The sequence below is a fragment of the Canis lupus genome, chromosome 14 (assembly GCF_003254725.2).
Source record: "Canis lupus dingo isolate Sandy chromosome 14, ASM325472v2, whole genome shotgun sequence".
Classification (NCBI taxonomy): Eukaryota; Metazoa; Chordata; class Mammalia; order Carnivora; family Canidae; genus Canis; species Canis lupus.
Window position 1 is genome coordinate 56,821,425 of NC_064256.1, and position 12,869 is coordinate 56,834,293.

The 12,869-nt window shown below is 44.2% G+C and overlaps 1 protein-coding gene and 1 long non-coding RNA gene across 3 annotated transcripts in view; one reads left to right on the forward strand and one right to left on the reverse strand.

The window, feature by feature from the left end:
- The window catches only part of LOC112670810 (uncharacterized), a 22,677-nt gene extending 19,459 nt beyond the window's left edge, over positions 1-3,218 (reverse strand). The window contains exon 1 of the long non-coding RNA XR_007402142.1: positions 3,107-3,218. This is a non-coding gene — a long non-coding RNA (uncharacterized LOC112670810). The remainder of the gene's footprint in view (positions 1-3,106) is intronic.
- Positions 2,828-10,555, forward strand: LSM8 (LSM8 homolog, U6 small nuclear RNA associated). Of its 2 annotated transcripts, XM_025464766.3 has the most exons (4): positions 3,262-3,412; positions 3,836-3,876; positions 7,519-7,646; positions 10,300-10,555. In XM_025464766.3, the coding sequence occupies exons 1-4, from the start codon at positions 3,382-3,384 to the stop codon at positions 10,388-10,390; spliced, it is 291 nt and encodes a 96-aa protein (XP_025320551.1). In that variant the 5' UTR covers positions 3,262-3,381; the 3' UTR covers positions 10,391-10,555. The 2 variants fall into 2 exon arrangements, with proteins under 2 accessions (XP_048949808.1, XP_025320551.1); XM_049093851.1 differs by lacking the exon at positions 10,300-10,555 and having other exon boundaries at positions 2,828-3,412; positions 7,519-7,652.
- Positions 10,556-12,869: the final 2,314 nt, after the last annotated feature.

A 12,869-nucleotide genomic window follows, 5' to 3' on the forward strand; every position in this document is an offset into this window, starting at 1 on the left:
AATTAGGAAAAAAGCCGTGAACAGAGTATTGTAGGGGAATAAGCTCTGGGACTGGGAGAAAGGTTATTACCTGGGCTGTAATGTCCTTTGGTAATCCTAACTAACATTTACTAAGTGCTTATTATATGCCAAACTTTAAGCAAAATTACTATTGGTCCCTCAACAATTTGATGAGGTATCAATATTTTCATTTTACAGTTGGGGAAACTGAGGCAAGAGGGTTAAGTAATCCCTCAGAATCCAAATCTAGACAGGCTTGCTAGTTCCGGAGTTAGTGTTCTTATTCATGACTCTATCCTTCTTCTTTCTTCTTTCTTTCTTCTTTCCTTTCTTTCTTTTCTTTCTTTCTTTCTTTCTTTCTTTCTTTCTTTCTTTCTTTCTTTCTTTCTTTCTTTCTTTCTTTCTTTTTTCTTTTTAAGATTTTATTTATTTATTCATGAGAGAGACAGAGAGAGAGGCAGAGACACAAGCAGAGGGAGAAGCAGGCTCCATGCAGGGAGCCCGACGTGGGACTGGATCCCAGGTCTCCAGGATCATACCCTGGGCTGAAGGTGGCGCTAAACCACTGAGCCACCAGGGCTGCCCTCTATCCTGCTTTTCAATTACCAAGTCAGTTGTATTTCTTCTTTCCATCCCTTAACAAATGGGAGTTTAAAATGACTACCTTAATACCTTAAAAGACAAAAATCAAAATAATGAAAAACATTTTGGAATTTATACTGTTAAATGAGCTAATATTCCCACATCAACTATCTTTCCCTATAATTTGGCCTATTGTTTTTCCATTAATAACTGTTTCACATTTATAATTAAAGTTCTGTACTTATTCAGGAATTTCCTTGGAAGGAGAGACCATGATTTATGTGTCCTTTTCTGACTTGGAAAACCCTAGAAAAAGCTATTCAGTACATATTGCTAACTGGTTGACACAACTGGTTGACACTTTTGGAACTCGTAGGAATGGAAATCAATAAAAAAAAAAAAAATGAAAGTCCGTATTATATTAGGGCTAAAAGTAGTATTTTCCATGGGCCATTCATAGGAAAGCACAAATTCAGTCTCTCCAGACCCTAGTAGGAGTCTGATTCTTCAGCTTAACCAAAGAACACAGGATACAAAGGGATCAAGTAGGTCCTGCTTCTCAGGACATTAAGATCCTCCTAAGCAGTACATCCAGAGGCCATATTATGTACACTGATTTCTACTGAGAGGAATTCCCAGAATGTTAAAGGTCTAGGGATTCTCCTTTCTAGCTTTTCTGTCCTGTTCTTGATAAATCTTGACTGTCTTTCTAGATACTGGCAACTGGATGACTAATGAGGGGGAGGCTTGCAATCGGGCTGGGAGACAGATACCATATGAGGCTAGTCTTTAATGAACTCAATATGAAAGCAAAACTTTTCTCCTTAGGGTTTAGATTCAGAACTAATGGGATCAAAGCAGTATCTATTCTAGCATCCGCTGGGTGACTCTTTCACAGTAATAGAGGACCGTGTAAATGAGTAGCACTTTGAGAGGTTTGGACTGAAACTAAAGGCCTCACTGTGCCCCCTAGTTTTTTAGTTGTCAGATGCTTACGTCCTCTCCCTCTGTTACAACTTAATTTTCCTATGTGAGGTGTTGAACTCTCCATGTCCACGCACCCCCAAGGTTATGTGTATGGGACTCATTTTTTTTGTCTAACTGGACTTTTATCTAGAGACTTTCTCTCAGCATCTGTGATCCTTTGGGACTGCAGGAAACATAGCAGCTTTAAGACTTGCGTAAAAAAAATTTCAAACCAGAGATTTTGTGATGCTCCATAAACACTACACATCTGCTATTTATCTGGCAGGTTAGTTTAATGGAAACTACACAAGGTCATACACTTGGGATGTATTCCTGATAAAATTAGTTCCTTAAGTTTACATATATAACGTCAATAGACGCTTTGAAACATAAAGCAGTCTAAGGGATGAAAAACTACACGGACTATTATTCATCTTAAAAACATTGCACAGGGGATCCCCGAGTGGCTCAGGGTTTAGTGCCGCCTGCAGCCCAGGGTGTGACCCGCAGTCCCGGGATCGAGTCCCACCTCCGGCTCCTGGGATGGAGCCTGCTTCTCCCTCTGCCTGTGTCTCTTCCTCGCTCTCTCTCTCATGAATGAATGAATAAAGTCTTAAAAAAAAATAAAAACATTGCACATTATTTCTTTAAGACTCCTTACTGGGATGCCCGGGGGGCTCAGCAGATGTCTGCCTGCCTCTGGCCCAGGTCGTAACCGAGGTCCCGGGATCGAGTCATGCATCAGGCTCCCTGCATGGAGCCTGCTTCTCCCTCTGCCTGTGTCTCTGCCTCTCTCTCTCTCTCTCTGGGTCTCTATCATGAATAAATAACTAAAATCTTAAAAAAAAAAAAAAAGAAAAGAAAAGAAAGAAACGGCCGACCCTGCAGGCTACTTCAAACCTACCGTTCCTCACCTAAGAGACCAGAAGCCGAACTAATAACCATAAAAAGGATCCTGTAAACCCCAAGGCTCCCGCCGCTATTCTGCACGGGGACCCTCTTCTAAGTCACCCGAGGGCGGGCCAAGTGGGACGGGCGAGGTCTCCCCGGGGCACGCGGGCGAACCCAGGTGGGCCAAGGCTACCCCTGCAAGGACACCCACGTGACCCGGCCCAGCGGCTCCCCCGAGCAGCCGCGCATGCGTGCTGGGGCCCCGGGCTCTGGAGGCGGCCCCGCGGCCTCTCCCGGGAGCAGCCGCGCATGCGTGCTGGGGCCCCGGGCGCTGGAGGCGGCCCCGCGGCCTCTCCCGGGAGCAGCCGCGCATGCGTGCTGGGGCCCCGAGCCTCTCCCGGGAGCAGCCGCGCATGCGTGCTGGGCCCCGTGCGCTGGAGGCGGCCCCGCGGCTGCGCCCTCGCCACCGCTTCACTTCCGCAGCATCACCTCCCGGCCCGTGGGGGCGACCCCCAAGGGTCGTTCCGCCTCCCCGCACCCGCGCTTCACAGCAACACGCATCTCTCCCCCTCCTTGGCGTGAAAACAGCCGGCTTCGCGTCCTCCGCCAGGGACTTCTCCCTCGTTGCTGCCCTAGGACCCTCGCTCTCCCACCGACTCCTCCCTACCCCGCCTTCGGGAAGCCGCCTCCTTCCTTCCTTCCGCCCGCCGCTCGCTTTGGTCGCCGGCCGGAAACGCGGCGGAGGCCCGCTGCGCACGCGCACTAAGCCCCCCCCCTCCCGCGTGGTCGGCCGCGCTCCTTCCGGTTCCGGCGCGCGCAGGCCCCGGCGCGGTCAGTCTCGCGATAGCTGGTGGGCGGGAGGCGCGGCCGGGGCCTGGCGGGCCTTTCCCGCTGCGGCGTCGCCCGGGTGGCTGTGCGGCGCGGCGCGGCGGCCCGAGCATCATGACGTCCGCCCTGGAGAACTACATCAACCGTATCCTGGGGCCCGGCTGCCGCGGGCGGGGGCGGGGGGCGGCGGGCGGGGCGCTCGGGCCTGGGACCTGCCGCGCGGCGCCTTTTCATAGTAACCTGACCCCCCCCCCCTCCCCGCCAACAGCCGTGATGCGCGCGGGCCCCGGGGCCGCGGGAGGCCTGCGCTCGGCCGGGGGGGGCTGCGGCGCGAGCACGCCCGATGCGCCCGGGGGGGACCCGTGCGGCGCTGCCCGCGGTTTGGGTTTTGCTTCCGGAGGCGGCGGGGCGGCCCCAGGCGGCGGTCCCCGGGGCGAGGGCGGGGCCGGCCCCCTCCTCCCGCCGCTCCCGGGTCTGGGCCCCGCAGCCCCCCGCAGCCCCCCGGCCGGCGGCTGCCCGGTGTTGGTCTCCGTCCTCCGAGCGCGCTTTCCTTGACTCGGTTTCCCAGGAACCGTGGCAGTGATCACTTCCGATGGAAGGATGATCGTGGTAAGTCCCGAGGCGCTCTGTCTGTCCCCGCAAGCTCTCGGGTCGTACGTCCGCAGGGCAGGCTCCTGGCCGCCGCGGCCCGGCACCGCGGGGTCTCCGCCGCGGCCCTGTTCCCATCCAGCCCGTAGACAGGAGCCCGCCCGCCGACCCGCGCTTTCCACCCAGAAACGTGGGCTGCGAGGCGCCTGCTGCACCTGCTGCACCTGCGCGGCTTCCAGGAGCCAATCAGTGCAGCTGCGCGGCCCCCAGGAGCCAATCAATGCACATGCGCGGCCTCCAGGAGCCTAATGCACCTGCGCGGCCTCCAGGAGCCGAGGCATCTGCATGGCCTCCAGGAGTCGAGGCATCTGTGCGGTCTCCAGGAGCCCAATGCACCTGCGCGGCCTCCAGGAGCCTGCTGCACCTGCACGGCCTCCAGGACCCGAGGCACCTGCACGGCCTTCAGGAGCCGAGGCATCTGCAAGGCCTCCAGGAGCCCGCTGCACCTGTACGGCCTCCAGGAGCCTGCTGCACCTGCACGGCCTCCAGGAGCCGAGGCATCTGCACGGCTTCCAGGAGCCGAGGCACCTGCACAGCCTTCAGGAGCCGAGGCATCTGCACGGCCTCCAGGAGTCGAGGCATCTGTGCGGTCTCCAGGAGCCCAATGCACCTGCGCGGCCTCCAGGAGCCTGCTGCACCTGCACGGCCTCCAGGACCCGAGGCACCTGCACGGCCTTCAGGAGCCGAGGCATCTGCACGGCCTCCAGGAGCCCAATGCACCTGCACGGCCTCCAGGAGCCCGCTGCACCTGTACGGCCTCCAGGAGCCCGCTGCACCTGTACGGCCTCCAGGAGCCTGCTGCACCTGCACGGCCTCCAGGAGTTGAGGCATCTGCACGGCTTCCAGGAGCCGAGGCACCTGCACGGCCTTCAGGAGCCGAGGCATCTGCACGGCCTCCAGAAGCCGAGGCATCTGTGCGGCCTCCAGGAGCCGAGGCACCTGCGCAGCCTCCGGGAGCCGGGATGAATTGGAGATCCTACCCTCACCGCTGCCGGCCTGGTGTTCCGGCATCTGCCCGTGTTTCATGCTCCTCTTCCCCTCCCGTTGTCTTGTTTCCTTCCCCAACCAGGCTGACATTCACTACAGGAATCATAGAGATTTTTTTTTTTTTTTAGATTTTGAGTCTGCCTCTTAGAAACTTCTTTATGATTTCGATACGACGTGTATGCAGTAAGGGACAGTTAAGACTTGTATGGTGTTAACGTACTTTCAGTACCTGCAGGTTGTATGACCTGTTTTCTGCAGGACAAATTATGGTCCGCTTTTTTTAAAGATTTTATTTGTTTACTCATAAGAGGCACAGAGAGAGAGAGAGAGAGAGAGAGGCAGAGACACAGAGGGAGAAGCAGGCTCCATGCAGGGAGCCCGACGTGGGACTTGATCCCGGCACCCCGGGGTCATGCCCTGGGCTGAAGGCGGCGCTAAACTGCTGAGCCCCCCGGGCTGCCCTCAAAAAAGTTAAAGCTGTTATATTTTCTCTGTTTTCTAACTGCATCTAATTCATATGTTTTAATCTCTTACTTTCCTTTTCTGCAGTTTTTTTTTTAATCCTTGTGATTTTTATTAGTGGGTCCATGACGATTATTAAAGTGTTAGCCTTAACCATTTATTTAAATAAGTCATGGGGCAGCCCGGGTGTCTCCGTGGTTTAGCGCCCCCTTCGCCCAGGGCCTGATCCTGGAGACCCCGGATCGAGTCCCCGGTCGGGCTCCCTGCGTGGAGCCTGCTTCTCTCTCTGCCTGTGTCTCTCTCTCTCTCCCTCTCTCTCTGTGTTTCTCATGAATAAATAAAATCTTTAAAAAAAATAAATATAAGTCATGTACCAGGCACTTTACAGGTATTAATATCTATGATACAACTCTGAAGAATTATCCTTGAATTCGAGGTTAGGAACCAGGTTTAGAAAAAGTGAGTCCCTTTCCTAGAGCCACCTGGATAATAACTGGCAGGACCAAACTGGGATTTAAATCCAGCTTGACTCCAAGGCTGAGGCTAGTTGCCTTGCTCCCTTCTTAATCAAGAGAACAGTCTTTTCCCTTAAGGCACCTTAGTGTGTTTTGTCAAATAAGGACAGTTTGAAACGTTTTTATCTCAACTCTTCAAGGCATCTATTATACTAATAAACATTTGCAAATAGAAATAGTTTTTTACTTGGTGAAAATCTCAAATTTAAATTTTCCTATTTTTAACAGAATAGATCATAACTTTGAGAATTACTTTAATTTTATAGAAAGAAAAATATTTTAAAAGAGCATTTTGAGTACCAAAGTTCAGTAGTCCTGTATGTTATTGACACATGGCTTACGAGTAAAATGACATCAAGAGGCTGCGACCAGATGTGTTAACAACTACACCGACTTATCATATTGACTTTACATATTTTGATTTTCAAAACATGAAACGTTTAATAAGTGAGCTTGAGAGAATTAACCAACCAAAACTAACACGGTTGATATTTCTTTAGAAACTTGAAGAGAATCTGAGCTACTGTGTTGTGCTAGACCCATACCTTCCTTTATTCAGAACAAAGATCTCCCATAAAATTTCCTCTGAATATTTCCTTCAAGTTCTGGTTCTAATAATTACAATCCTATTTGTATCTACCTTACTGGATTTGGGGAAAATTAAGTAAGTAAATACATGGTTTCTGTGTTGAGAGTAGGCTGCGGGGAGTCCTGAGTAGAACCAGGAATATTGGCTAGAAGGCTACTGCAAAAATGCCAGCAAGGGATGATGTTGGGTTGGACTCGATTCTGGGTAGTAGGACCAAGGGAGAAACGGTCATGTTGCGAGGCTCATAGAACACTGGCCGCTAGTAAGTCCTCATTAGGTGTGAGCTGTTACTACCAGTTGAAGTCTGAAAGTTTGCATATACTTAATGGGACTGATGTGAATTTCTGAAGAACGATGAAATTCGTTTGTTTGTTCATAGGAGTGTAATGTGGTTCAGTGGTCTGGCCCTGAAGCTAGCCATTTCTGGCTTTGCTACTTTATACTCCTGAAATCTTGAAAGATTATGTAACCTCCTGTGGGCCTTAATTTTTCTCCTCTGAAGTGAGAGTAACTAGTATGTGCCTCAAAGGATAAAAATTTGAGATAATGTGTGCGGTGCATTTAATAGCACGCGGTCCTAGTGCTAGTGTGCAGCGTGAAGGGATACTGTTACGTTGCTATGGCTGGTATGTAGGCCTCCCACCTTCACATATTTACATGGTTTTCCTTAAATCTCATCTGTTTTAGTCTTTGTCTGAAGTTAGCTCCTGGACTATGTGGACTTCTATGCTACTTCCTTACACTGGGATATAGGTGTCCTCTGTAACTGAACAGTTCTGTCCACTAGTCAGATGTGTGGTGGGCTTTTTTTCCCCGTCTTAAAAAACCAAGAGGTAAGTTTTGTGTCCCTGGATACTGTTGGTTATAAAGAGGTATTCTATTTTACGGTGGATTTATATTTAAAAGAAGTACTTCTAAAATAATAAATTAATTAAAAATACAAATACTCTGTTGGTACAGCTGGGCACTACAAAATTTTTATGTCCTTGAATTTACACATTGAGGTAAACCAGAAGGTTTGTCTTTTTCTCCTGAATGTTTTCTTTACAGGGAACACTGAAAGGGTTTGACCAGACCATTAATTTGATTTTGGATGAAAGCCATGAACGAGTGTTCAGCTCTTCACAGGGAGTAGAACAAGTGGTGCTAGGGTTATACATCGTAAGAGGTGACAATGTGTAAGTAAAATATATCTTTTTTTTTTTTTTTAAGGCAGGTTAAATATATTAGAGGTATATACTGTTTACTATATGGAAAAGAGGTCTTTATCTACTTAGAGGCTTCTTAAAATGTTCTTCCAAAATACCCCCTGATTTTAGAGAACGCAAAGACACTTCTAGGGTCCAAGGCTAGGGTTTGAGGATGCCTTCAAAATCTCTTGTGTGAACAATTCTAAATAATTCATGTTCAGTGCATTGAATTTATAAATATCCATTATTAAGTTCTTAGTGTAATTGGAACACTTAAGATGCCCCATGTTTATGGTGTAGCCTCAGTGAACGTGACATACCAATTATGGCAGTTTGAGAAGATACACTTAAGTGGTAGCAATTTAAGAGAAGTCTGCAACAGCAGAGAGTACTACTGTCCGTTAGAACTCGTGGTGATGATGGAAATGTCTATCTGCGTTGTCCACTCTGGTAAGGTACTAGCCACATGTGGCTATTGAGTACTAAACTGGTATGACTAAGAAATTAAATTTTATTTAATTTAATTACTTTTAATAGTCCCATGTGGCTAGTGTAGTTGGATTAGAAGCTTGTTGAATCAATTTTCTAGGGAGCATAGAATTCAAACATAGCTGGAAGGAAGCAAAAGATATATTACACATCTCGTATTATTATTATTATTATTATTTAAGATTTTATTTATTTATTCACGAGAGACACAGAGACAGAGAGAGGCAGAGACACAGGCAGAGGGAGAAGCAGGCTCCATGCAGGGAGCCCGATGTGGGACTCGATCCCGGGTCTCCAGGATCACACCCTGGGCCGAAGGCGGCGCTAAACCGCTGAGCCACCAGGGCTGCCCATCTCATATTATTTTGGAAGACAAATAGGATATAGAAAATGAGAGAATATTTTATTCATTTAAATTATTTATCTTAAAATCACCTTTAGATGGATAAATTATTTGATGATTAATCAAAAAATCGGGGGTTTATAAAAGGTGAATTTTAGGTGTTAAAAAGTGAGCTGAAACACACACACACACACACACACACACACAAGAAAGGCAAAGCATTTAATGGGGACCAGGTCCCCTGACCAGAATAATAATGATTATATTGGGGCTCTGCCTAATAATTGATTTTTTAAAAATATTTATTTATTTAAGAGAGCTTGAGAGCACACAGAGAGGGAGAAGCAGACTCCCCGCTGAGCAGGGAGCCCGATGTAGGACTCCATCCCAGGCCTCTGGGATCATGACCTGGCAGAAGGCAGGTGCTTAACTGAGTCACGCAGGCACCCCCACACACCCCACACACTAATTGATTTTAAGAAGCCTTCTCCTGCTTTGATAAGAAAGAAAGAAAGAAAAGAAAAGGAAAAGGAAAAGGAAGAAAGAAGAAACCTTTTTGTTTTTGAGCTTCAATTTAAAAAATTGTAAACTTTGTTATGAATTCAATGGTGTGCTGGAGCCAGCTTGACTGGCTCAAGGAAGCTAATTGTTATATTTTCAGGAATTTTGCAAGCCAATTAATTGATGCTTGTTGGTGTAGCTTGAAACTGACCATGTGGGAGTATTTGCACTACAGATAGGAGTAAACACTGCAGAGCTGCCTCCCCGTTTTCCTTTGGAGAGCTAGTTTTAAAACGTGTACCAGCACCTTACTGTCTTCCATAAGGATTTTAAATGTTACTAAATTTTTTAAGGTGGAATTGAGATCTTTGATGGGTGCTTTATATTAAGAAAAGATCATATATTTTCCCAGCGCTTGGTATTTCTATTAGAGAGCTGAAGGCTTTATATAGTTTAAAGCAAAATTGGGCAAATTCTCTATTACAAGTTTTCATCTATAGAGCCAAACTAATTTAAACAACCACTTTCTTATGGAATAATGTTTCATAATGATCTGGATATAACAATGACTATCCAGCTGGAGAGCCATGGCTTGGTACCTAACATAGTCTTAATGAGGTTAATGTTAGGTAGTGTTGAATCAAGGAAAGATTTGCTGGCTTTAAACCTAGCCAGTCACATTGAAAAACCATCTGTTAGGGCACCTGAGTACTCATTGTTATTATTTTCTTGTACTTTTTGGTGTTGGGTTTAAATGGAATGAACTGAGAAATCCTAAAAGGGAAACTAATGGATGTTATATATAAATACTGTACTATATTATATATATAATTATTATATATAAATATATAATAATATAATATATAATATATATAATGGATGCTATATATAAATACTATATAAATATAAATAAAGTTACTCAACTAGTGGACAGTCCATGTTCGTATCTAGTACTGCTTTTGTGTGGTTTTTTTTTTTTGCTTTTGTGATCAACCCCAACACAGTAACACAGTTCCTGGATTGAGATGAAATTACAGGATTGGAAGCTGTGGGGTTATCTATCTGATATGTGTGTTTTTCCTTTAGAGACTCCTGATAGAATCACACTGTATGCAATCTGTCCTTTACATCAGCTCTTAGAATGTTGCCTTCGAATTACGTCTTGAAGTAATTTGTGACTTAAATCACATTCACTGCTTCATAAAAGTGATACTTGCTTTCGCCTTAAGTAGTTTTTACTGTGTCCTTTCAGTTTTATTTAGAAATGCATTTTTTTAACTGATTTTTTTTCTCCTTAAATAACTACAGTGCAGTCATTGGAGAAATTGATGAAGAGACAGATTCTGCGCTTGATTTGGGGAATATTCGAGCAGAACCTCTAAACTCTGTAGCACACTGAGGAAGAATTACATACATTGGACATCTGTAAATCTTTGTATAGAAACTGATTATTCTGAGGATGATGTATGGAATTTTTATGAATGTAATTTTGGACTTTTGACTTCATATTGATTCATTGTAATATGATATGTAAATTAAAATATTTCTACATTTCCTTGAAAAACATTTTTTTCCCCTAAACCCTAGGTTTGGTAGCTTGGTTTTATTTTTCTCTTAAATAGTATGAAAATCTCTACTCTTTTACTTTGAAAACTTCTAGAAAAAATATTTCATATTTTAATATTTATGGAAAACTAGTTAAGAAGAGAAATTTGTGTGCTATGTAAGTCAAGCATTCAAATACCGTCAATAGTGCAGGATACACGTGTTTTCTGATTTTTAAGAAAGTCTTAAGGAAGGTAAGTCTTGTAAATTGAACCATCCCCATTAATCACACTGCCCTGGTGGTTGGTTGCTATCCAGCACCTTAGGAATGTAAGTACAAATATGTTTGGTTGAGAAAAGGAAAAATGCTAACAAAGTTGAATATTATCTGAAAAAATGGATTCCATATAGTCTTAAAAGCCACCTTAGCTTTTAATCTCAAAAAATGGGGAATTTCTAGTATTAAAGGAGTTTTTTGTTGTTGTTTATAAATATGAGTAAGTAAATCTTGTTTTTATTAAGGCAGTGCCTGCTGTTATTGTCAGCAACTTCACATGACCCCTTAGTTTCATAAACCTGTTCTCAAAAGAAATAAACATGGTTTCCCAGAGCAATAATCAAGAAGAATGGGTTCATCACTTGAGTGAATCAATTAAGTGGATAATGTCCCTCATCTACAAGTAGGCTGTTTTCTAAAACCCCTTGTACAGTTGTTTGGACTTTTTAAAGAATCCATAGAAACCATGGTAAAAATAATGTTGAGATATCCAGACTAGTCCTCAGAAATTCTCATCAACTCAGTGGGGGCCAAAGTGTGTAACTTTGTGGTGAGTAGAAAATAGAAGGATATTTTGCAATCTTGTAATTCAAGCAAAATTTAAATAGTTTTTTCTTTTTTTCTTTATGAAAGTGTTTGGCAATAGGGGTTGGCAGGCTTTTTTGTAAAAAATGCAGATAGTATATATTTTAAGCTTTGAGGGCCATATGGTCTCTGTCACAGCTACTCAACTCTGTTGTTCTGCTATGAAAACAAGCATAGATAATACATAAATGAATAGTTGTGGCGGTGTTCCAATAAACTTCATTTATAATAACAGGTGGCGGGCTGGATTTGGCCTGTAGGCCATGGTTGGCTGACCTTTGGCCTAAAAGTAATACAAGCTCAGTAAGAAAAGATGAGGGCTAATTTGTATGGAATTTGGAAAAGGCTTCTGGAGTAGACCCTTTCAGAGTTTAGAGGTAGATTTCATTCATATTTTTAAATATTTAAAACTCTATTAGATATGATAGTTTTTTTGGTTCACAAATAAAACATTTTCCAGAGGAAAATTCCTTCATAGAAACAAGACTTGTAAGGAGAGAACTGTTGAGAGAATTTTCTTCACTGGTCACCAGGCACCATCACCTAGTATAACCTGGTTAGTGTTCTGATGTTCAGGCCTGCCCCTGGATTAGACGAAGTTTACTTAGTGTTGGAGACCATAAATATTTGGGTTCTGTAGTATAAGGTTTTATAATCAGTAATAAAATGAAAATAATGCAAGGTGAATAAAGCAAACAGGCAATTTAGTCAGGGACTATAAACCAAGTGTATTTAAGTAAATAATGGTATTTTAAATGGGTGAACTATTTCCGAAAATCAAATAAGGAATACTGGTCATTCATTTGCTAAGTGAAATGTTTCAAATACAAATGAAGTCCAGCTCAGATATTTTGCCAACATACTTGATAGAACACATGAACCAGTAGACAAACTACTCCCCCAACCACACGTGGTAATGAGTTTCTAATATGTAGCCTCTGAAATCTTATGATGCGTTTACCTGACTGATGTCAGGAAAATCATTCCCCGAATATGAATTGGATGTTTTTATTATTAATGGTTGCTAAGGGGAAAATGAATGAAAACACACAGAATGGTATACGTAGTTCTTTATTCCTGGGTTCACAGGGTAGGCTTTTTGTGTTTGTAACCAATTCAAATTGGATTTCTTTTTTCATGAGCATTAAAAAGGAACAACTATAAGTGGTAACTTGACTAACACACAGTGTCAGGTTTTTTAGGTTCTTTAATGAGACTTAACTGTAATCACTTTTTATTTATAAAGAGCTTCAAATCAATTTTAACCTGTAATTACCTCCATGTTCTGTGATTCAGGCACTGTCTAAGCCTAGCTTAATAATGAATCAAATTTTTCTGGGCAAGATATTTTCACTAAACTTTTTTGTAAAGGGCAATTAACTGCAAAAAGGACTTCGATTGTTTCTCTTAAATAGAAAACATTTCTAAAGAGGTGAAAGCATTGCTTTTAGGCTAAAGCACTTTGCTAAGT

Bases quoted from the DNA above. Each gene is read 5' to 3' on its own strand.
- LSM8 (XM_049093851.1), top strand. From the start codon at position 2,853: ATGCGTGCTGGGCCCCGTGCGCTGGAGGCGGCCCCGCGGCTGCGCCCT. The intron at 3,413-3,835 runs GTATCCTGGGGC...TCGGTTTCCCAG, and splicing joins CCTGGAGAACTACATCAACC to GAACCGTGGCAGTGATCACT. The intron at 3,877-7,518 runs GTAAGTCCCGAG...TTTTCTTTACAG, and splicing joins CCGATGGAAGGATGATCGTG to GGAACACTGAAAGGGTTTGA.